The sequence below is a fragment of the Asterias amurensis genome, chromosome 19 (genome assembly GCF_032118995.1).
Source record: "Asterias amurensis chromosome 19, ASM3211899v1".
Classification (NCBI taxonomy): domain Eukaryota; kingdom Metazoa; phylum Echinodermata; class Asteroidea; order Forcipulatida; family Asteriidae; genus Asterias; species Asterias amurensis.
Window position 1 is genome coordinate 2,524,459 of NC_092666.1, and position 26,291 is coordinate 2,550,749.

A 26,291-nucleotide genomic window follows, 5' to 3' on the forward strand; every position below is an offset into this window, starting at 1 on the left:
AATTCTTATCAACTTTTTATATGATGAAAGGGGGCACATCTCAAAACTCACTTGTCCAGCTTTTACTTTCATAACTCTTGGATTTATGTTGAAATTATGACACAAAATGTAAACTTTCCCATGACCTGTGCAGTATCTTGCCTGCCAGACTAGCCAAAGAATGTACAAGGTCACACTTATTGTAAACAAAGGTCACATGGTCTTCTACATGTAGAATCGTGGACTAAGAGCGGAATCCCTTACACCTAATTCAAACACATATGAGCCAACCGGACATGGTTGGGAAAACAACAAAAGACCGTACTAACAGTTAAATCATCGTTGTTGGATTTAACAATAACATGGCACAACTGAACAAGGAAATTAGGGAATATATTTTATTGCGTGATAGTGGTTGAACAGGAAGCCATTTTAGGGGGAAATCATGAATTTGTGTCTTATCGGTGTACATCCATGTCATAGAAAAACAATAATATTCAACGTTTTAAGTTGATGTTGGAATGATTGAAGTTTACAAAGTGATGTAAAATCACTTTGTATGATAAATAATAAATGAATAAATAAATAAACATAAAATATCAACGTGGGATGTGTGGCACAGTGCATTTCTGGAACATCTGTATGGGACATGGAAACATAATAATTAAAGTAACATGTGAGGTTGTATGCTGTTTTGATTTAGGTTCTGACCTGTATAGTTATATAGTTCATGATGATATGATCTTTAAACAATATTTGAATATAAAAATATAATTACTGGAAAGCAGACATTTCTTGCATCCTTGACATTCAAGCATACATTTTGTAGTTTTAGCATTGTCTGCCGCTGTTGCTTCATTTTTGAAATGGCAAGAAGGGCACCAAACTTTTTTATGTGACAATTTCAAGGGGCACCAAGGCATGCAACCGATGGGGAAAATGGGGGAATTTTTGTCCATTGCCTGCTTGAAAAATATCCCTATCCCGTATCAGGCCTGTAAGAGCTGTGTATTGATAGAGTTTCGACATGAAGAGTTTTCTTTGAAATGTCATCCATGCATTTGGACACAACAATGGCTTCTAAACTGTAGTTGTTGCAGCTCCCCGTCAGACGTCAATACATGTATTTTATTTAGTATATCTCTTTGCTAACCAATTCAGTCATTGATTGTCTTTTCGCATTTTAGTATTGATCTACACATAATGGCATATTCAGGAGTAGAGTTCAATAGGGGATCAAATGACCGATTATAAAGAAACTTGGTTTTCTCCCTACATGGCCAATCTGTACACGAGACACGTTGATGTATAACGACTGCTACACGTACATCTATATAAACATTAAAAAACCTCAAATGAAGTCTATAATTACATTAGACCTGGGGACGAGATTTCACAAAGAGCTAAGATTGATCCTAACTACGAATCAATCGTAGTTGCTAAGTAATGTGTGATGTCACAATACAAATCACTATGGTAATTGGCAATACTGACAATTTGTTCCTACGGTGTTTTGTTTACTCTGTGAAATCGTGAAATTGAGCCCAGCCGCCTTCTATGAATAGCCTATAGGGCAAGAAACAGCTGACGTACACTTACTCATATTCTATGTCACATGAGTTTGGCAGTTCTACGAACTCTTTATTTGCTTGCTGCATTTTTGTTTTCTTAAAGGCAGTGGACACTATTGGTAATTACTCAAAATACTTATTATCATAAAACCTTGCTTGGTAATGAGTAGTGGGGAGAAGTAAGTAGTATAAAACATAGTGAGAAACGGCTTCTCTGAAGTAACAAAGTTTTTGAGAAAGATGTAATTTTCGACGAAGTTGATTTCGAGACCTCGGATTTATAATTTGAGGTCTCGAAATCAAGCATCTGAAAGCACACAACTTCGTGTGACAAGGGTGTTTTTTCTTTCATTATTATCTCGCAAGTTCGATGACCGATTGAGCTCAAATTTTCACAGGTTTGTTATTTTAATCATCTTGAGATACACCAACTGTGAAGACTAGTCTTTGACAATTACCAGTAGTGTCCATTGTCTTTAATTGAGAAAAGAATTTTTTGTTTTCTCTAGTTATGGGCCTGCTCTTTTTTCCCTTTGCAATGACTGCAAAGCGAGGGTCTGGCATGAGATCCGAAGATTCATTTGGTTAACATTGATACTTTGAATGTGATGATATGGGTTATTCATGTAACAATGTTCGAAACAAACCCTGCGTAATAAGTGAAGACAGTATAACACCATAACAACTAACCCATTGTATTTGTAAATTGCATGACCTAAAACAGCTATCACAACTACAGTGGGACCACCTTCTACACCAAAACCAACAGGCACTACAGGTAATTATAAAAAAAACCAGATTGAACACGCAGTGCTTCCATCCAGTTGCTCATTATCACGAAGTAATCAACGCCAGTCCAGACAACGCATGCATGCACCCCATCATTTGTTTCACTGCTATCTATTATCATATAGATAGAAGTTTGCATCAGGGATAAAGAATTAAAATTTTGGTTTTACCCATTTACGTGTATACTGTACCATACGTTTTACGTTATCAACTGGTATTTAAAGTTACCATGGGTGGTTGTTGCCTGTACTGGCGAAATAATACGCTGTTTAGAGTAGAATAATTAATAACCTTCTTTCATTTGACTAACCATCTTTCGAAATAATATTACTAAATGAAATACCAGATAGGACCACGAAGAGATCGAGGAAATAACACAGCAACCGACCTTAAGGTATCAGGTGGCCTACTGGGATTGAAGCTTACAGTAACTCAAATCCAATAAGCTTCCAGATTATTGCGTTTCCCTCATTGTCTCTGGACGGGGCATCCTGGGCCGAATTTCGTAAAGCCTGTAATCACAAAAACTTGCCAAGCACATACAAGTATTGCCTAACAGAAACAGGTTACCGGCCAAAATTACAGTGTTGTGACTGGTGCCCTACTTAACTTTTGCAGTGGACACTATTGGTAACTGTCAAAGACTAGCCTTCACAGTTGGTGTATCTCAACATATGCATTAAATAACAAACCTGTTAAAATTTGAGCTCAATCGGTCATCGAACTTGCGAGATAATAATAAAAGAAAAAAACACCCTTGTCACACGAAGTTGTGTGCCGTTTAGATGGTTGATTTCGAGACCTCAAGTTCTAAATCTGAGGTCTCGAAATCAAATACGTCGAAAATTATTTCTTTCTCGAAAAAAACTGGCACTTCAGAGGGAGCCGTTTCTCACAATGTTTGATACTATAAACCTCTCCCCATTACTTCTCACCAAGAAAGGTTTTATGCTGATAATTATTTTGAGTAATTACCAATAGTGTCCACTGCCTTTAACAGCTAAAGCTTTATGGATTTGGGCCCAGATAACATTTTTAGTGTCAACGAAAAGAAGAAATTGTTAAAATTCCCAGGTCAGTTGACATGGATTGTGGGCCCGACTCATTTTGGGGTCAGGGTTACACGGAATCTGTGTCAAAATATCCGAGCAATTTGTCAAACGACAACAAAAAAATGGGTCAGATACCTGGGATCTGGGTACTGGGTCAGTTCTGGCCATAAACTAGAGTTTTTGTGAGTTTTAAAGACTACTTTATTACTTTGTTATCGTAACTTTAAGTATTACAAGATATTTGCTTTGTTTGCCACTTGTACCATACATGTACATGTACATTGTGTACAATTTTGAATTCTAATTTTGTGTTTAAAGATTTACATTTTTTCTTATTTTTAATTATCAACAGTGTACCAACATTGCTCTATGAAACTTTTGGTTAGGTTTATATGCCTGTACAATTTTGTTCACGAAGTATTTGAGTGTCCGCCACGCTTGGAAGGTACCCAAATCCCCTTCTGTGTATGTGGATTAGTCCATTTTAGGATATCAATGACCTTGACTCCCACAAGACATTGCACTGTGCCTTGACTTATGGTGTTACTAGCGCTTAGGTAAAGGTTTTAAAGCTTAAAGCACAACTGCCAAACAAGTTGACTCATTTTTGACTGCTGGGCTAGTTCAGTGATAAGTTTCCTGTATGTTTCCTTCCGATTACGAATTAGGTGAACATGTGATGCAAATAACCACTGAAGGAACTGATCACCTACAATGCTGATTTTGTTTTGACTAATTTTCATTTATTTATTCAATTGTACTTAATAATGATTATTTTGTTAAATTTTGTTTCTTTTTATTTCCAATAATTGTGTTATTGACATCTTTGAGTTTTCTGTCACAGTTGAGAAACCCGTGGATATTTTGGTTTTGGTTAAAGGTTGAACTCATTGTTTAGATCTTACTTCCACAGACAATACCACTACCACGACACCACAAGACACTACAACCCCAACTTTCACAACATCACAAGAAACCACAATGTCCCCCTCTGGTCCTACGGAAACAACGTCTGATTTTAGTTCCACAGAACCATCGACTACAATCAATACTGTCACTGGTTCAATTAATAAAACTACAACCCAAATGGGTTCAACTGAAATGACCACTGATCCAACTGAAATGACCACTGATCCAACTGAAATGACCACTGATCCAACTGAAATGACCAATAGTACACATATAACCCCATCCACCACTGCCACCACGCCTGAAACAACAACAACGGGGTGCACGATACCTTGTCACGCAGGTACTTCTTAAAGATGGTCAAGTGGTTGTTTTTACTGAAACAGGCCATGGCCAAAACTTCTGAAGCCTTTTGCTTTTTGTTGTTGGGCACGCCTTCTTTGATTACTGCACGCAATAATGTCTTCGCTTTGATTGTATGTTGATGGTTACTGAAAGAGTTTGTTTTTAAAAGTGCTCTATAGACCCTTGCACGTGACGTCACGTGATCGAAAAGCGCCCTCTCTGTGGTAAAAAGGGCCCTCACTGGGGTCAAATGAAGGAAGTCATTGGACAATAGATGTTCTTTGTGCTACCCTCTGAGGTCACGCGCACGTGTTAGCACCAACAACCGTCCAACTTGTGCTTGGCCTGGTGAGGGCGCTGTTTGAATGTGTGACGTCATGTAAGGGTCCTATTCCAGATCTCACATCGCAACGGCAGGAATTGTGGATAATACAAAGGCCCCGTTAATGATTAACAAAACCATCTGCCCACTAACGGCTTGACATTTCATAATGACGCAAGTAAACTAAAAAAAAGATGTTGGTTTGAAAACCAATGGTACAGTTAACTGTGGTTTGCTTTGGTGAAGGGGATCATGTTGTTTCAATCGTCATAGCTACATGTATCTAGCATTACGTAATACAACCTTATTTGTGTTGTTTTGCTTTGAATGTTATTTTTGTTCAGTATTTGCTTGCAAACAACATCATTCCGTTTAATGTGGGATCTTTAATTTGGGATCTTCTGTCTTTATCTGTTTGACTTTAGTCCTAACATAATCCTGACTGACTTAGCAACTTTTCAACTTGATGAATGTTCAATAGGCCAGACAAAATGTTGAGCATATGGGGAATTTGTGGTTTTGATAATTCTTTCAAGTCAGACCGTACTTCCCCATCAGAGGAAATGTGTTTGTTCCCCATAAGCCCCCAAACAGGAACCAGATGGTGAGTCACGAGTTCCTTAGTAACAATTACAAGGATTTTGGACCCCATTTGGAACAATCCTGTGATTTTCCTGTTTTTTTTTTTTAAATTGAACAATGGTTAGAATGCTGTATCATCACTTCCTGGTTCAAAAATGATCTACAAACTTTTATCATCATATTAAGTGATAAATTAGTTACGTGTGTTGTATCTGCCGGGTGTCATCTTCGTTATCTAAGCTACTTTGCTCGGGTGTGTCATAATGTTGACCTGTTATACATTACAGCTTATTGTTAATGTATACCCTTTGCCGCCATATGCCATTTTGTGGTATTGGTGGACAACTATGACATAGGTTTAGTCAATTTGTCTGTATACATATACATCCAAACTAAGCAGTGCACATCTTCGTGTCCACCATATCTCAAAAAGGCTAATGGCAAACATTGGAAACGCGCGCGTACACTAAACTTTCACCAACCATGGTTGTGTTCGTATTTATATGTTTTCTCTATCAAATTTATTCATTTTCTTGTTTTAGTCATCATTGCCTGTCTGGACAAAACACTCATCCCAAACCACACCCATTGTGTCATACATGTTTGTTGTTATCACATTAAATTTGTGGCAAAATCTGGCCCAAGTTTCATGGCACTTGTTACCGCAGAATTCTGGGTTGTCGGCCCATAAATCCACATGCTTTGTATATAATTATTGGGTTAGCAATGTAGTGTCATAAAAATGGGCCCTGCGTCGAAATCATGCATTTAAGCTTTACTTTTAAAAATGGGTAATCGGTAAAGATCAACCTTAACTCTTTGTGAAATAAAGCTTTGGTGTCATCAACTCCATAAATTCAACCACAGACCCTACTAACATCGCTTTGCTATACAAATTCGAAGTAGCAGTTTTATGTCATAAAAAGTGTTTTGCTTAGCATGCTATGGGTATACCTGATTTCAATACATTTTGCGTCCGACGTAAACTCATCCAGCTTGCTTATCCATTTCAAAATTAACTTTAAGAAGTTGGTCTTCGGATCCTCATTGTAGACAATACACGAACATGGACTAACGTTTCTCAATAATATAAATATTATAACGACTATTGTGTCAATTATCCCATTACTAATAATCTCTGAAAATATCGATCAGCCGTGAGTAGCCATTGCACTCGAATTGTATTTTTGTCCTTCAAATTTTAAAAACAGAAGTTGCTATCAAACATGTAAACATTAGTTGCATTGCCTCTCGAACCAGTGTTGCTCCATTTGAAAAAAACTCTGTTTGAGCCACGTGGTCTGTGCGCAAAACGCAGTCAAGCGTGGATTATTGACCCAATCTGGCGTTGCTATTGGACAAGACAGCTCAGGAGAATTTTTGTTTAAGAAGATGTTTTCAACCATAGTCTTCTTAACCGGTGGTCTGTAGAAGGGGTGAGTTTTCGTTGAAATCATAAAATATAACCACAAATAACGAATGTTCTCTAAAATATGGTTCTGTCTTCAATAATCGTGGGGCTATTTGTGTTTCTGTCCATCTTAGGCATATTTAGCACGCAATTATTTCAATGCCTTCATGGTGTTTTTTTTTAACACATCAGTTAGCGTCACAAGGTAATAATTTATAGAAAGTTTTCATAATGTGGTCTTTGAGAGTCGTTATTAATTTTAACATTCGGTCGAAAAAAAAAAACAACAACAAGATTTTGTCCTAGTTTCGGCAAACTTCCTTCAAGCGGAGCTAATTCAATGCAAAAAGTTTCGTTATCAAAGTTACTGTTAGTTTGATTAGGAGTATTTGTTGCCTCAAGATCTGAAAATTAATTATGTCTGTTATTTATTTAGTTAGTTATTTTTTTGAAATCACAGTAGGCTTTTGTTTAGTTTTATCAGCAGACCAGATCAATACACATCTTCTTTTAATATTTTTTTTTTTTTTCAAAAAGGAAGTTTACCCCAACCAAACAAGGCTAAAAAAAAACACTTATGGTTAGGGGCTACAAGAATAAATACATATCAATAAATAATGCGAACTGAAGGTATGAGTTGACATTTCTCTTAAAGTAGTGTAGATTGTAGGATGGAGGGAAACATGCACCATGCAGGCTAAGAGTTTCAAAGAGACTCGTTTGGTTTAGTTTGAATTTTGAATTCAAATTGTTATTTTGAATATTTTTTCAACAGTTCCTTGGTTTTAGTTTTTATATTTTGCACCAAGGGATTTATTGTAGGCCTATCGTTTTCAGTGTTTAGGGAGGGTAAATATAATATTAAATATAAACATAATATAAGTCTTGAAAATACTACAGTTACTAAAACCTGATTCAAATGTTTCCATATGTGGCTTCCTGAACACTTTTTAAAAATTTTGTGTTTACAGATTGGTTGCCAGGGAAACCGTGGGAAATTCGGTGAGTAAATTACCTGTCATCTATAAACAGTTTACACACAAATACACTTTGTTTCTAGTAGAATTTCCAAAGATTTCACAATATGGTCATTGACTCATTTAAACATTTCAGACTTTCTAATACAGCAGGGAAGGCTAAATGAGCTTTAGGCCAGGGCCCAATTTCGTAGAGCTGCTTAAGCACAAAATTTGCTTAAAGCTAAACAACATCCTTGCTTAGTAAAATCAGATTACCTGCCAAGACCCCACTCAATTGTTATGCAGCAACAAAATACCAGTCACAAGCATTGTATATGGCACGGAATTTTTGCCAGTGAAATGTATAATAAGCAAGCTATTTTTTTCGTGCTTAAAGGCAGTGGACAATTCAAAGGCAGTGGACAATTCTATTGGTAATTACTCAAAATAATTTTTAATTATAAAACCTTACTTGATTACGAGTAATGGGGAGAGGTTGATACTATGAAACATTTTGAGAAACAGCTCCCTCTGAAGTGACATAATTTTCGAGAAAGAAGTAATTTTCCACGAATTTGATTTCAAGACCTCAGATTTAGAGTTTGAGGTCTTGAAATCAAGCATCTGAAGGCACACATGTGACCATGGTGCCACAAGAGTGTGTTTTTTCCCCATTAATATCTCGCAACTTCGACAACCGATTGGGCTCAAATTTTTACAGGTTTGTTATGTTTCGCATGTGTTGAGATACACCAACTGTGTCCACTAGTCTTTTACAATTACCAATAGTGTCCAGTGTTTTTAAGCAAAATGTGTTCAAAGCTTTTCTATGAAATTGGTCCCAGCACTCTAAACTCTTGACCTGGATTCGAGTCATGTGGGCCTATGGGTCAGTATGACCCTTGAATTAGTGTCAAAATGACACAGGAATGCGTCGAACTAACTGGAATTCGAGTTAGAATCCCGTTTGAACCCGATTCGGTGAGCCTGACCCGAATTGGGTCAGTTCACCTGGGCCTGACCCGGAGTTTTTAGAATGCACATGTTTGCATTTCGTTGTTTTTGTTCAAAATGAATGGTACGACAGCATGTTTCCTTACAACTATCTGGGGTCAGTTTCATAGTGCTTGCTGCTTAAGCACACAAAGTAGCTGAGCATAACAAAATTACGCTTACCGGAATGAGGCTACAAGCCAGACTACCAAGTCACAAGTACAATTAGTGACTGGTGCCCGGCTCATTTCTGCTTAGCAGAAAATTGTTAAGCAATTCTCGCTGCTAAAGTAGCTCTATGAAATTATGCCATGGTTTTGGACGCAAAACTTATTGGTGTGGTCACCACCATCATTCTGATTATGGAAAATAACCTGTGAGCTGATGTTTCCTTAACCTCTAAAAGTAAAACCTGAGTTGACATTTTTGTAAAAATCGGCTACAGTGATTAAGTTTACTTATGAGGCATCCTAATTGGTTTCATTACCAGAAATAATATTGATAATAAAAGATAAGCTTCACTAATATGAACACCGTACCATTCCTTTCAGCTGTATAGGATTGATGTGACTCGAGATGCAGACTTCTCATAGTTATTTGCATTTCATTTATCGATATTACACAAACCGCCTGCTTTATCTGCCAACAAACAAAAATGTCTCAATTCTTGAAACATAAATTTATTCCATTGGTTATGACATTTTAAACGGGTAAACTGACTGCATTTTTACTTTATTGAAAATGATTACATACACGCAGCACATTTTAAACATTTCATTTCATTCTCAAAGGTGACCAAAAGAGGTCTAGCTCTCTTAGCGACTTGCCAGAAATCGAATGATTACACATTGGAAGAACCACAAACTTAAAGACACTGGACACTTTTGGTAACAATTGTTAAAGACCAGTCTTCTCACTTGGTGTATCTCAACATATGCACAAAATAACAAACCTGTGAAAATTTGAACTCAATTGGTCGTCGAAGTTGCGAGATTATAATGGAAGAAAAAACACCAAATTGTTGTTGTGTGCTTTCAGATGCTTGATTTTGGGACCTCAAATTCTAATTTGAGGTCTCGAAATCAAATTCAAATGTTATTGTGAAAAATTACTTTTTTTTCTCGAAACTACGTCCCGAGCTCCCAAATACTTGTTTCATACAATTGATTCGAAATACAAAAACCATAAAATCAAGAAACCTTAACCGCCCACACTTTAACACACAACCTCAAATCAAAGAAGAATGAGAAGAAAAAACAGCTCAGAGTTAACTAGACTTTGAGACCAACTACTTACACTAACACTAACAAACTCAACATCTTGATTTCAATATATGATTTCAGAGCATTATTTGAGAGCATGTTTTTTTTGGGTTGGACTCTACATCTTGCATGAAATCCTAATTTTACTCGCATTGTTATGCATCATTTTTTTTCCAGGCTGAGCTTATTGAAAATAAATTATTTTGCGGTATCAGGTTCCTGCGGCTGGAGGAAACTACCATTAAAATAACTCTAAACTGAAAGTATTGAAAGCCACTCCCATAAAATAAACCGTTTAAAAAGACATTGATAATTCCTCATTTAGGTATAGTTTTTCTATAGTATTTTGAAACATGTTCATTAAAGGTAATGACTGGACACATTTGGTAACCGCGAAGACCATGTATTCTTACTTGATGTATCCCAACATTTGCATAAAAAAACAAACCTGTTCAAATTTGGCTCAAATGGTCATCAAGTTTGCAAGAGAATAATGACAGAAAAACACCCTTGTTGCATGACTTTGTGTGTTTTCAGATGCTTAATAATAGGCTTCAGATGAATTTTTATTTTAATTCGAATGAGAAAATACCTCTTTCTCAATAAGTACTTTACTTCAGAGGGAGACGTTTCTCACAACGTTCTATACTACCAACAGCTCGTTTCACCAAATAAGCTGTTATGCCTACAATTATTTTGAGTAATTACCAATAGTGTCCATGCCTTTAAGTGTTTTACAATAAGTGAAAAACATCTGTTTTGTTTCGGTTCAACTTTTGTGTTTCGATTTGGAGTGCATAGAGAGTCTTGTTGAATCACCTGGTAGTGATACACACTGACAAGGAAATAACACCGTACAGGGTACACAATCAATGGGGAATTTCCATTTTGGTTTGCATTGTGCAAAACACCTACACTAAACCCGTAGTGGATGATATCAACAAAGGGTTGCATTTATGGTATTCAAGCGTTACCCACGCCAACAAGCACACAAACAACATTAACATATCAAAGGCTGCAGAGTATATACAGTGTTCCATGTAAAGTTCAAACATTCACAGCCACAGCGTGGGTCCAGGGTATTAATATAATGACATTGGTTTAAAACATGTCATCAAAAAACAGGGCGTAGACGTGCTACATGGGGGCAAAGGTTTCAATATGCTAAACAAGGAAGTTGTCGTGATTAGCATTTTTTTAGCGGTGTACTTGAATGGCGCCCTCTTTTGGATGTACAAGTTTAGCTTTTTGCATTTTGCTGGCACTGCGAAGAACGGTGGTTTTGATGAACAATTTTACGCAAAATACTACTAACAAAGACAATAATAGATAACACACACTTATTTGTAAAACAAATAATGAACACTTTCAATAGTTGACAGGTATTTTGCTTCAAATATTCCACATTTTCCAGGACCCTTGTTTTGATTGTTATTGCTGTATTGAAAGTTCATTTTCTGACCAAAATGAAAGGCAAAGATTTTCTTGGTGTAATCTATGATAACACGACCAATCACGGGTGACACTTTTCTTATTACATGCTGTTAGAATTAAGGAGGCCATCAAGTTCATAAAGCCTCGAAGCAGATATTTCATGCTTAATACAGAGCGGCCCTTACGTTATGGTCAAATCGTTAGTTAATATCATGGTCATAAACAATGTATGCGACCATTCGTCTACTCTATCAATCCTGGTATAGCATACAGGCCTAGGTACCACTCTAGAAACCTGTAGGTTGCGAAATACAGTATCAGGGGACAAGTTGTAAAGCAGAAAATACTGCTTGACAATCTTCTTTGCTCAGCAAACATTCAGTTGGGCACAGTAACAGCAGTAAAAACTGAATACAGTTTTGGCTTGTAACCTATAATCTGTTAACCTTTTTCTGTGGTCTAGCAAAGTTTTGTGCTTACAGGCCATGTGCCATGTGAAAAATGGGCCATATGCAGCGATTGGTTCGGGAGAAGTTTTTTCTCATTTTTTTTTTACATTTTGGATATCTTACGTAATGATCCACATTTTCGAGTAGTATGTCAGTCTTTGATGGCAATTTAGATTTCTTACGTGATGATCAAAAGTTTACCGTAGGCCCTAGAAACAACTTGTTCATGTGATCGGAGGCAAAACACAACTATAGTGTGGACTGTCCTTAGAAAATATTCCGTCCCTGATGACATTTAGAGTTTTTACGTAATGATAAACATTTACCGTAGTCCCTAGGGAACGTGTTCGCGGAGGCAAAATGCAACTTTTGTGGTCTGTGTTTATACAACTTCTGCCTATGATGAATGTACATTCGACTCGTGACACCTTGTGAATAAATGCATAATACATAAAAACATAATATTTGACTTGAACTGAAGTTTTATTTTGACTTACAAAAGCCGATTATTGACTATTAATTTATATGCAAAACCAGTCATTATTTTTGTTCTCATAAGTATTTTTTTAAGAGCAGATATTTTTTCCAAGAGCAGCTGCTAAAAGTAAAACTGCTCTAGAAAATAGACCACATTGCTCTTGAAAATTAAAATAACCGCTTTGGAAACAAAAAATTAATAACCAACAGGCTTTCGAAACTAGTGACCCGAAATCATTAACCATCTTTCCCATTATCACAATACATCATCAGCTAATTTGATCATTTCAAACCATCCTTGTAAATGTTCATATCATCATACTTGCCGCAACTAACCACTAACATTAAATGTTGTAATGTTAACTAACTGCTAACGCCAGAGTTTTGAAGACGGATCCAATAAGCCAACCCGACCAAACTTAGCTGTGGAATGGACACAAGTCCAGCACGCATGCGTATATGATGCGTGTAAGTGGCGCATGCGTATTGGCCCTAGAGTAGCCCAATCGCACATGATGTCTTGAAAGTATCCCTTCGCTGGGTCGACGGCTGTTGCATGTGTCAAAATTTAAGGCAGTCTATTGATTCCTTTTAAGAAGCATGACCACTGGGTGTGGCATTTTGGATCGGTCTGTGTTCTACCTTTGTATCAAATCCAATCCCACCTTCTACTAATACACTTAAAATGCATAATACACCAAAAAAAATGCACATAGGACCTATAATTTCATTTGTCGTATTCATACTTTGTGTAACATTATCCTTCTCAGAGTTGTTAGTGGTGACTTTTGTGTACTTAACGCACGATGCTTTAGTTTCGTTGTCTTCGTTTTAAACACGACGTAGATTAAACGAGAAAAGTGTTTGCAAAGATTGTATGTCAAAAGCCCATCTTTCCCGTGGTTGTTTTGAGTGTAGTCACTTGAAAAACAAAGTGTTCTATTGCCTATAAATTCTACTAGATTTTGCACAATATGCAATATTTTGTTTCTGTAAATGTGATGGTCGACGTAAACATCTTTCTATCTATCTCGTGTACAAAGATGGTCGGTGTGATAAGTGTGTTAAATTTTGACAAGGGTCAAGTCAAGTGTACGAAGTGTGTATTAACATGGCTGCAAGAAATTTTGGGCTTTTTAATGTACAATGGGCATTCACGTGGACAGATAAATGCTGAAATTAATTAATAATTATTTGCGCCTGGTTGAGGGAAAAGTGTTTGTGTAACAGTTAATTTTGTGCTAAACTTATTGTCTTCTGTAAAATATTACTTCACTTCATGTTTTGTAACTATTTCATTTTCTGGAATTTATTCTTGTCTTCATTTCATGGTCCATTTTCAGCTGTTAATTGTTATTTATTTACATTTTACTCTTAAGTTCTGCATTATTTTTCAAACTTTTCACTTTCCTACAGCTCCTCTTTTGCAATACTTTATACTTGTGCACTAACAAACAAAAACTCTCTAAATTTGTGTTTAGTTCTCTCAAGCCATCGAGGGCTTGAGGTTGGGTGACATCAGACAAAAACTTGAGAAAAGATAAATCGTATATCCAACTTCTCTTCTTAAATTTTTCACTTTTTGAAAATAGCAATTTTCAGAACATTTTGATGGAACCTATCCTTGTGATTTTCTTTCGGTGAAGGAAATTGGTTTAGAATTAAAGTATGTGGGGAAAAATCAAAACAAAACCATTTTGCCAATTTTCAGTACTTTTGAAGTGTCCATCATCATTTCCATTATTAAGCCCAACAGTTTTTAATAAAAAGGGTGACTCTAGAAAAAGACCTTCACCGTTTCCTTCTGGAAGAAAATCTAACAACTATTTATTAACTTCCCATTTCAATGTTTGTTTCCACAGGTAGGCCTGATGATTCCACAGGTAGGCGTGGACCTTTGTCTGACGGTGTCATCATAGGCATTGTGGCAGGGTGTCTTGGTGGTGTAGCGATAATAGCGGTCAGTAGTGTGGCCGTATGGAATTACCACAAAAAGACTGATGGTAAGTAGACAATAAATTACACTATTGGTAATTGTCAAAGACCAGTCTTCTCACTTTGTGTATCTCAACATATGCATAAAATAACAAACCTGTGAAAATTTGAGCTCAATTGGTCGTCGAAGTTGCGAGGTAAAACTATGAAAGAAAAAACACCCTGGTCACACGAAGTTGTGTGTTTTCAGGTACTTTATTACGAGACCTCAAAATATAATTCTGAGGTCTCGAAATCAAATTCGTGGAAATTTACTTCTTTCTCGAAAACTACGTCACTTAAGACTTAGGTAGCCGTTTCTCACAATGTTTTATACTATCAACCTCTCCCCAGCACTCGTTTATACCAAGTAAGGTTATGCTAATAAGTATTTTGAGTAATTACCAATAGTGGCCACTGCTTTTAAAGGGTTTAGGTTCTTTTTGTACGACACAAAACAAAGTTTCCACAGATTCAAATTAAAGGTACTGGACACAATTGGTAATTCTCAAAATATTTGTTAGCATAAAAACTGACTTGGTAACGAGCTACGGAGAGCTTTTGGTATAGTATGAAGCATTGGTAGAAACGGCTCCCTCTGAAGTATTGAAGATTTTGAAAAAGAGGTAATTTCTCACCCAAATAATAGAAAACTTCAGCTGAAGCCTTACAATATGTAACTGAAAGCACACAACGTAATGTAACAAGGCTGTTTTCTTTTACTATTCTCTTGAAAATAATTCGATGACCACCCTTGTGGGGTTTTGTAGACAATAGAGTAATGGACCCACTTTGTTCAACCTTGACACCACAACATGATTCTTTACAAAAGGGAATAACAGAATAACAATGTCAAAACTCCACAAACCGGATCCTCAAAATGATGTGTGTGCATGATTGCTTTGAAGAAGTATATATAATAATAACTTCTTGTTTAATATCCTTATTGTTAATTTCTATTTGATGTAATTGTTTTAACATACTTGATGTTGGCATGTGCAACTCAGTTTTGAACTGCGAGACATGTTTTAATAAACAATTTATTTTTTTAATTTGAATTGAATGGAATTGAAAGTAGGAATGTATACAATGGCTGACTCCATGACCTATGTACACATGGTATACAAGCTTTAATATTGCAGACATTCAGGCTATTTTAACCACATTTATCAGATAGTTAAAAAAAAACGGAGATCGGACTAACGAAGAAAAAATATCCAGTGCGCCTTAAACTGTAACAGTTGTCCCATATGTCTCATTCTGTATTCTATATTTCCTTCACAGTATCACCACAAACTGACCAGAGCAAGAACGGAAAGAACAAAAAGGCTAATGGCAAAGCAGCTGGAGTGGCAGATGTGTAAAACTGCACTTTCACACAAGTAAGAACTCACATCATTCCAGACCCAAGAGGGCGCACTCAAAAATCCTCTTTGGGAAGTTGCCTGACTAAAGATATGTACAGAGCTTCAGGAGTGTCATTCTTGACCAGATAAACACATATTTAATTTTTTCCCAAGTAAATACATAGCATTCTTAGGGTGGCCAGAGTCATGCTCGTTACAAAATGGACAAAAGCAAAGAGTGTGGCGCCCTCTTTTGCTTAAAGCCATTGGACCCTTTCGGTACAGAAAAAAAAAAAAGTTCACAGATTTACAGGGTTTACAGAAGGTAATGGTGAAAGACTTCTCTTGAAATATTAGTCCATGAAATGCTTTACTTTTTCAGAAAACGGTAAAACAATATAAATTTTCGTTAACGAGAATTACGAATTTGTTATAAACACATGTCATGACACGGCGAAACGCGCGAAAACAGGAGTGGGTTTCCCCGTTATTTTCTCCCGACTCCGATGTCCGATTGACCCTAAATTTCCACAGGATTGTTATTTTATATATAAGTTGTGATACACGAGGTGTGGGACTTGGACAATACTGTTTACCGAAAGTGTATAATGGCTTTAAATCTAACAAGGAAAAGAGATCGAGTCCAATGTCAATGACACCAACTACCTACGTGTTTAGTGAAAATAAACAATTGACATGCTAGATCAAACACTTACACTTGTATTTGTAATTTAAATATGTTCTTAAGGCCGAATAGTATTTCCCGTTATTGTGGATTAAGTCATTATGTTTTGCATTGCCTTATTGAACACTGAGGGCGCAATCGGGTTCCTATACGGGTAATAGTTTGATGGTGCCATGTAGAAAAACATAACATAAAATATAGTTGTAAAAAAAATTGTTTTTGTCTGAAACAAGCCTATATTCATTCAGGTGAATATGAAAAACAACAATACAATTTTATTATCATACTTTTTCTATTCTTTTCCAGAATTCTTCAACATCAGAATGTTGTCTTCGATATTTGTCTTAAAAAGAGCTTGAACTTTGCTTGGTCAAATAGTCTCCAGTCAGTCGTTAAACAGTGAAATGAATTGTTTTTAACGGCAGACATGGGTGTACTGGTTCAATGCAAGTTCAACGCAAATTCTTGACGGGCGGAGAAATACACGGGAAGACCATTATGTGACTCAAGACTGACCGTTGAAGTATATGGTCGAATGAAACTCGAGAGAATTTTTTTTAAAGACAGCTTTTTAAAAAGGGCAAAAAAAAAAAAAACGTGTTTATTTGTGTACATTTCATCCTGCACTACAAATTAACTCTGCTCAGGTTTGTTGCAAAGCTGTTTGAGTGTAACTTAGTCAGCACTTTGAACCCATTACATTTGGATATTCATTAGAAGACAGTTCATTCATGTAACTATTGTACAGTTTATGCTTCCTTTTATCTCACGTTCAGCCTAAAAGGTTTGTAAGGTAACGTGTATACATAGAACAAGTACACTTTAAACACTTTCGTGTCAGAACTGACCCGGTTTCCAGGTCCCGTGGGGTCTGACTTATTTTTGGGTGAGTTGACTCTGAATCTGTGTCAAAATGACCGATAAATGGGTCAAACTGTCGCTTAAAGGACCATTACAGAATTGGTAAGAACAAAAATCGTCTAAAATCACAGATGTACATACTACTTACATGGTCTTATGATGATGAGGGTAGAAAACATCCATTGAAATATGTCTGTCTGAAATGTCATATTTGATAAGAAATATACCAATAATTTCCTTTTTTTTTCTGGATGTCATGCAAAATGTGTAATCCTTTTTTTTTATTATTCTCGTGACCCAGATGGCTTACAGTACCAAGCCCCTCCTCGGACTTTGAATCGGGGTTATTTTTCTCGACATGAACGTTTTTTTAGAGTAATATTTCCGCCTGTGTGGATTTTATTTAATGACTTTCAAAGTATTCAAAGAAGAACATTATGATATTCATATATCTGTCCAGTTACAAGCTCGTAGCCAGTTTCGCGAAACACTAGTATTAATCCTAACTCGAGTAAGGACGAGTAACTCGTCCTAACTTTGGATAGGTTTAAAGGAACACGTTGCCTTGGATCGGTCGAGTTGGTCTTTGAAAAACGTTTGTAACCGTTTTTTATAAAATGCATATGGGTAGAAAGATGTTGTAAAAGTAGAATACAATGATCCACACAAACGTGCCTCGAAATTGCGTGGTTTTCCTTTTACCTCGTCGACTAACACGTCGGCCATTTATGGGGGTCAAAATCTTGACTCCCATAAATGGCCGACTATGTTAGTTCGCACAGTAGAAGGAAAACCACGCAATTTCGAGGCAAACTTGTGTGGATCATTGTATTCTACTTTTAAAACATCTTTCCAACCATATGCATTTTATAAACGGTTACAAACGCTTTTGTTTTGACCAACTCGTCCGATCCAAGGCAACGTGTTCCATTAATGCGTCCTTACGTCTATGGATACGGAACTTAACTCGTCCCAAGTTATAAGATTAATCCTAAGTTAGGAAGTGTTTGGTGAAATCGACGGCTTGATAGGAGCTTGTCAATTTGCTTTTCACTGATCTTGTTTGCATCTCAGCAAAGGTCAATAATTTTAATTTAAATGTAGATCCATAAACATACATATTATTATACAGATATTGTGTACCGTGTCGCCGGTTTAAACAGATAATAATATTTTACTTGTGTTTATGTTTTGACTTCCAGAATTTCGTGTTGCATGTAGGAAATATAGCTTTAGGGGGATCTACTCCAATTCATTTAACATTTACCCAGTTAGTTTCTTTCCTTGGTGTTTATTCAGTAAGATTATCATGAATGTGTTTGTGCATTTAAAGGCACTGGACACTATTAGTAATCACTCAAAATAACCGTAACCATAAAAACGTACATGGTAACGAGCAATGGAGAGCTGTTGTTAGTATAAACGGCTCCATCTGAAGTAACAAAGTTTGTGGGAAAAGGGTATTTTTTCATTCAAATAATAAAATACTTCAGTTGAAGCCTTTTATTATGCATCTGAAAGCACACGAATTTTGCAACAAGGGTGTTTTTCGTTCATTATTTTCTTGCAACCGCGTTGACCAAATTAAGTCAACCACCCAGTTAGAACACTGGTCTTTGCCAATAACCAAAAGTGTCCAGTGCCTTAAAAGGTAAGATTTTCATAAATGTGTTTAACTTGTGTGCGCATTTAAATCGAGTGCTTGTAACACGTGTTCCGGTCATCAAATGTGTAGTGTTTAACGTAAACAATACTGTACAGACTTTTAAATTATGCACCATGTCACCAAAGACGTTCCCGATTGGTCACTCGATCATGATAAGTGTGGCGTAAACCACGTCCACTTCAAGTGATTATGCTCAACTTGAAAGAAGCCCTTAAAGGAACACGTTGCCTTGGATCGGTCGAGTTGGTCTTTAAAAAGCGTTTGTTACCGTTTTTTATAAAATGCATATGGGTAGAAAGATGTTGTAAAAGTAGAATACAATGATCCACACAAACATGCCTCGAAATTGCGTGGTTTTCCTTTTACCTCGTCGACTAACACGTCGGCCATTTATGGGGGTCAAAATTTTGACTCCCATAAATGGCCGACCGTGTTAGTTCTCACAGTAGAAGGAAAACCACGCAATTTCGAGGCAAACTTGTGTGGATCATTGTATTCTACTTTTAAATCATCTTTCCAACCATATGCATTATATACAAAACGGTTACAAACGCTTTTGTTTTGACCAACTCGTCCGATCCAAGGCAACGTGTTCCTTTAAAGACCTGCCTATGACGTACAAGTCTAACGGATGACGTCATTGCAACAGGTCCATAGGAAAAACGCCTGTTTTTTTTCTTTTGAGTATTTTTACATAAATGACAATTTCACATGTTTGGCAAAGACGTAAGACCTCAATACAAAATTTATTTTGAAAAACAACATTTTTCTTGAAAGATGAAATGAGGGATATTTGTTAACATTACGCGCAGAATTTTGTCAGTCTTGAAACAAGGCTAGTTCATTGCACTCTAAAAGCTCCCGGGTCAAATTGATCCGTCTTTCGGGTCACAGAGGGGCCTGACCCATTATCGGGTCAGGCTGACCTGGAAAGTGGTTCAAACGGGTCGTTAACTCGGATTCTGTGAAATTTCTGAACATTTTCTGGGTAATTTTGACACATATTCCTGGTTTAAGTGACCTAGAAAAAGGGTCAGGACCCATGGAACTGGATCCGAGACAATATTTATATTGGTCAATTCTTATCTGGGTAAATTTTGATCCGGGTCAAATCTGACCTCGAAGTTTTTGGAGTGTAGGAGCAAAGCAAAAACCCTTGCACTGTAGGGGTCTTTGCGTTTACTGACTTATTGAAAAAAGGGTGACAAGGGGGGTATCAGGGTTATGAATTTATGATATCCCAATCTGTATAGTCAGAGTGATTTAAACAGTCCGTCCAATTATGTTTCCTGCTTCCCGATCGCATATTTATTTTACACCACAGCGAGGGGTTTTGTATTTACAATTACAATCACTGTTATGATAAGACTACATTATTAATAACGCTGTTGCACATGTTCCCTACAATAGAAGAATTATTTATAAAAGCGTTGCAACGTAGTCTCCTACTCAAGACAGGTATTGACAGTTTAAAGTACAAACACCATCGCTGTGGTGTAAACAATACCCTTTCCAATCAGGAACAAGTTTATGACCTCTGGAGAAGAGGTCACCAATCGTGGAAATGTTTTTGGTGTCGATGGCTTTTTGCGTGTAAATAATATGTTAATGTAGGTAATGAATTTTATTATGCAGATTAAGCTTTGAGTGACTTGCCAAATTCGTCTTCTCTGCCGACGCGAAACTTATCTACTTATGTAAAACAAAAGAGTAATTTCATCAGATTTTGTTTTCCTTTAAGAAACCCAAATTTGTCCCAGAGACGTTAAACTCAATTATCTTGCCAAAAATCACTCTTCCTAATTAAAATAATGTGTTTGAAAGTGATTATGTTTTAAATTGTTTCTACGTGTACCCACAAAACTCAATTAAATTGATTTTGTTTAAAGTTCCGTCCTGTAGCCTGCATTGCTTATACTTGGTAGTATGTAGTGCTGTAAATAAGAAAAACAATGTTTATTTAAAAAAGAAAAGAAATTGCGTTGATTTTTGTTCAATATTTATGACTATGGTGAATTTAGGTAGCTTACGTATTGCTTACAAAGATTTATACCACGAATACACAATAGGAAACAGTCACAACATATTTTTGTATATGGGGCATGTAGATTTGTATAATGGGCCATACTTCATTAATCCAGTAAGCAAGGTTTGCGCTGCTTAGCTGGGTCTTAGAGTAAAAAACTATAATATTTAGCAAAGTATACATTTTGTTTCGATTGTTTAAATTTCTATAACAATTAGATGTATGCATCAAAGCTAACATGTGAAAATGTCATTTCAAATGGTGGTCGCGCTTTTCATATATTACCGCAGCTTAACGATAGCTGTTACATTGTAAATTATCTCAAAAACAAATTTATGCTTATTAAAAACAACCAACGATCAACGACATTAAAACAACAACGGCAAAATGACAATAATTAGAAGCAGTGACAGCAGCACTAAAAACAACAGAAGCAGCAACAATATAATTTTTTAATTTTCCATCAGGGATAAAGAATCTAAATTTTGGTTTTGACCCATATACACCGTGTTAGCACTGTATACTCGGTACTTACCCCCTATTACAGGCACATTACTCGCGTGGGATTCGAACCCACGACCTTTACAATTCTAGAGCAGTGGGTGGCTTGGGGTAGCAATAAAAACAATATAAACAACACAACAATAACAACCACAAAACAACAACAATAACGGCAAAAAAATAAATAAAAAAAACCAAGAACAGCAACAGCAGCAACTCAAGCAATCAAAACAACTCATGGTTCATTGTCCTGAAACACTGTACTTAAAACTTCTTTCTTTTTGAACATTATTCATATTGTTTGATTTGTCTTTTTGAAGTGATATATAATGGTATTTTTTATTTTACTCAGACTGACAGATTGACAGATGCCTTTAACATGCCATTAATTTTACTAGATATCTGGCCCTTTTGGGCAGGTCCGTGTACTAGTTATTCTGTGTGATTGGCATGCACAATATTAGACTTTGTGCTGGTTTTTAAAAAGTGTAATAAAGTGGAAAAAGCTACAATCGTTTCGCTTACTCATCCAAACAGTGTTTTACTTATAGTTTTGTTGTTTTAGTTTACTTTATAAATAATCTTGCCCACATTTTGTTGTGTACCATGCTTGTGAATAATTTAATGACCTGTCTAACAAAATGTTACGTCGTCAACGCTGAGGATTGATCGGGTAAGTGCAGAGCCTCAACATAATTAGAACAAAATGGTGTGGGGTGTCGTGGCCGAGCGGATAAGAGCGTCGAACCAAAGCTCTGTTTTTTTTCTTCTGTTCAGCAGAGTGTGGGTTTGAATCCCGGTCGTGACACTTGTGTCCCTGAGCAAGACACTTAACTGCAAATGCTTCTCTCCACCCAGTGGTAAATGGATACCTGTGATGGCAGAGATAGTTCTTGTAATTGATTTAGCTCAGCTGGCACAATAATGAAACGAACCTCGGTGGGAAGAACAAAATCTTTTTGGTGCGAAAACAAATTGAATGCAAAAGTAGCCAATACAAACCTTAATAAAGTTTTTCCCCGGCCAATTCAGTTAAGTTTTCCAGCTAACAATTACTTCGAGTAATTACCAATAGTGTACAGTGCCTTTAAATGGAAGTGTTCATTTGTTTTCCTTATTAACAGAGGTTACACCCACATCCAAGCCAGGTGGTGGATTACAAGTATGGATTATCATAGTAATCGTCGTAGTCGCTGTGGCAATCGTCGGTTTTGTTGTGGTTTGCTGCTTGGTCGTGCGTAAATGTTGCTGCTTCTCATGAAGATTGTGACACACCCATAAGACCACCGGACCCTCGGACCGTTTAGGGAAAGTATATCCATGTTTTTTATTAAAACCGTTTCATTGTGTTAATCGTATTTAATATTGATTTTGGCTTCGGGCTAGTAAACTAACGACCGTTGAATAATTACATTACACATATCTCATTTATAATTTAAACTTAAAGGAACACGTTGCCTTGGATCGGTCGAGTTGGTCTTTGAAATGCGTTTGTAACAGTTTTTTACAAAATGCATATGGTTAGAAAGATGTTTTAAAAGTAAAATACAATGATCCACACAAACATGCCTCGAAATTGCACAGTTTTCCTTTTACCTCGTCGACTCACACGGTCAGCCATTAATTTTATGGGAGTCAAAATTTTGGCTCCCATAAATGGCCGACCGACACAGTAAAAGGAAAACCACGCAATTTCGAGGAAAACTTGTGTGGATCATTGTATTCTACTTTTAAAACATCTTTCCAGCCATATACAATTTATAAAAAACGGTTACAGACGCTTTTTATAGACCAACTCGTCCGATCAAGGGCAACGTGTTCCTTCAAAATCTGTCAATTCCGTTGAGATGGCTATTGAAGTATTAGGCCTACACCACCATAAGAATAAAGATTGTTCGAAAACAGTAAAAAAATTCTTGAATAGCATGTTCTTCTCAATTGGATTCCTGTGCTGTAAAAAGAATTAACCATCCAGTCCAGTAATGGTTTTGAATTTTGGTTGTTCGGAATTAATTTACCTAATTAAATCACATGATATTCTGTCATCCAATTACGTTTTGAACACATAAACGCCACGTGTGTGTGCCGTTCTCACGATTTGCTCATCTAATAATATTGTTTGTTATGTGTTTACTGTTTAAATGTTTATAATGATAAAGGCATAATGTAAAGCGCCTAATGTAAAAGCCTCCAAGTGTATAAAAATGAAGTAATTGTATATTATATACAATGAGTGAACATTGTTATTACTAGTGAGCACCTTTCAAATTTAAACCAGATTCAAACAAAAGAGTTTTTTTATCAGAGACTTAAAACAGTGTAAAGAACTAGCCTTGTGAATGCACAAAGAAGTTCATTCCAAAGAAATGGAACAGAGTGATCCAACAATGAACATGAATGTAAGAGAATGATCTTTGACTAAAAACAAAATGGGGGACGCTCTTGTAGCGGTGTTGAGCAATGGCTGTTCAGTTCTCTGTGGTAAATTGTTAAAGTGTTGTGTATCACAAGTATCTTGTTTTGTAAAAGATTAGTGTAGTCTTAACAAAATTGAAATTTACACAGTAATATGCCAAGACAATTTGAATGTATACAAAAGGTCGTATTAGTATATCCACTCACTGGTATCAAGTGTATAAACAGATGGGGTTAGCAAAAGGCCTCAAGCCATATATAAAAAGCGGGCCTGCAAGCTGCAGAGCACAATGATGCATCATCTCCAAACCAATTTGAAGATGTAAAGAAGTTTCTACTTTCTAAAGCAGAAACGGCACTTCCAAACGTCCAAATTGGAAGGGATATTGTTGATAAACCGCTGAGGAAAATGGTCTACTCCTTAAGCCATGCATTTTTTTAAACAATGTGTACATCAACATCATCGGTAAAGTCTTCAAAACCCAAACAAACGGTACACGAAATGTGACACGATTTCATGTTTGCTTTTGTTCAAAACTGAAAAGAGATGTTAAATTTGCATCGGGGATAAAGAATATTAATTTTGTTTTTTACCCATACTCCGATGTGTGATAGCACTGTATACTCAGTACTTTCCCGAGTGCTGAGTCCTTTTTTTCACAGGACTCGAGAAAGTACTGAGTATACAGTGCTAAACACACAACGGTGTATGGGTAAAAACCAGAAGTAATATCTACATATCAATAGTCAAGACAGGTCTTCAAATATTAACCAAACGCTACACAAAGTGCGACCTCATTTGACCTTGCAAACCGGAGATTGAAGAAAACCTTGGTACTCATGAGTCAAACATTGTATTTTCTTCAGAATTTATCAATCATTCGGATAGGTTTTCAAAAATAAAACAGCTAGAGGAAGTTTGACCCCGAACGAGCTGCGGATCAGAATAATTTCCCCCCCACTAAAATTGTCGTCGGGGGGGGGGGGGGGTGGTTACAGAATGAGATTTCTGATAATTAATTGAAGTTGTAGATGGACTGTTTATTTTGGCTCTGACTACCATGACCAAATTCATTAAGCTGTTAAAGCAGAAAATACTGCTTAGAAAGTTTCTACCTTGTTATGGGAATTATAGTCTTAAAACACTTAAAAGTTATACAGTGTTATAGGAATACTCAAACCCAAGTGTATTTGTTTTAAAACAATATTTAATCGTGAAACGGTGTTTTAATGTTGTGTTGATTTGTTTCATGTAGATTTAGGCTTTCGTAAATTTGGCTGCATTTTGAAAACTCAGATTTGGTGTATGTATACAAGTGCTGACAAGAATTGTAGTGAAGTGTAATCATATTTTACTTTGCTTTTTTAATGTACTTGTATTTGTTGAGGTCAAATAAATAAATAAATAATACTAGTGCTGACAAGAATTGTAGTGAAATTTAACCATATTTTACTGTATGGAAGGTTTGCGGTAACACCATGTAATGACTATCTCAAATGAGTTGGGGTGGTTTTGAAAAGAACCATTGGTTAACTCGACGTTTCGATCAGTATGCTCTGATCGTCTTCTGGAGAAGCTACTATTATGCATGTAAAGGCACATGTTAGCCTTTTGTACCATGGGCAATATTTCCGGGTAAAACTCAAACTGGATTGTTGAACTGTAAATTGATGTTGAACTACAAATGTAATTGTTCTAAAATATCAAGAAGTAGAAACTAGGCGTACTTTCGCATGAAATTTGTATAAATGAAGTATAGTTATTTGCCTGTAAATACGCTCATGATGTTTAAAAAGGACGCCTTTATTAGAGAATATGTTCAGACTTTTTTTTGTCTTAGTCTTGTTAATCCTTATATCTTTCCCCAGCTTATTATTAGTAGGAGCTTGTGTGCCTTTTCATCACAATCTTAAAGAGATGTATTATGTTAAGTATAAGCGCGTCGAATTAACCTTCTGCTGAATGCACGCATGATTTTGTATTGAGAAGTTCAATTTTAAAACAAGACTCGACTATCGATCTTTTTTTCCCTTTTTTTCGGGGGGGGGGGATTTGAGAGGAGGTGTGACCTATTAGTGCGCCAGACACAAGTTCTTGTGTTTCAAGAGACTGGGTTTTGGTTTTGGTCTTGACACTCTTGTGTCATCAGAGAGGTCTTCAGTTTAATTACCAAACGCTAACACAAAGTGTGACCTATTTGACTGTGCAAACCGGAGGTAGTTTGAATGCTTGGTCATTCGGATGGGTGAAGCCGTGCGTCTAGTTGGTTGGCCTACGCATGT

The 26,291-nt window shown here is 36.5% G+C and overlaps 1 protein-coding gene across 3 annotated transcripts in view; it reads left to right on the plus strand.

Moving 5' to 3' along the window:
• Positions 1-18,046, plus strand: part of LOC139951498 (uncharacterized) — a 41,407-nt gene extending 23,361 nt beyond the window's left edge. The window contains exons 4-7 of one of the 3 annotated variants that reach the window (XM_071950429.1): positions 4,305-4,643; positions 14,397-14,537; positions 15,793-15,890; positions 16,846-18,046. In XM_071950429.1, coding sequence (XP_071806530.1) covers positions 4,305-4,643; positions 14,397-14,537; positions 15,793-15,872 — 560 coding nt within the window. In that variant the 3' untranslated portion in view covers positions 15,873-15,890; positions 16,846-18,046. Of the gene's footprint in view, positions 1-2,274; positions 2,329-4,304; positions 4,644-14,396; positions 14,538-15,792; positions 15,891-16,845 lie in introns of all 3 variants that reach the window. The other 2 variants (XM_071950430.1, XM_071950431.1) reach the window with 2 other exon arrangements.
• The last annotated feature ends 8,245 nt before the right edge of the window (positions 18,047-26,291 follow it).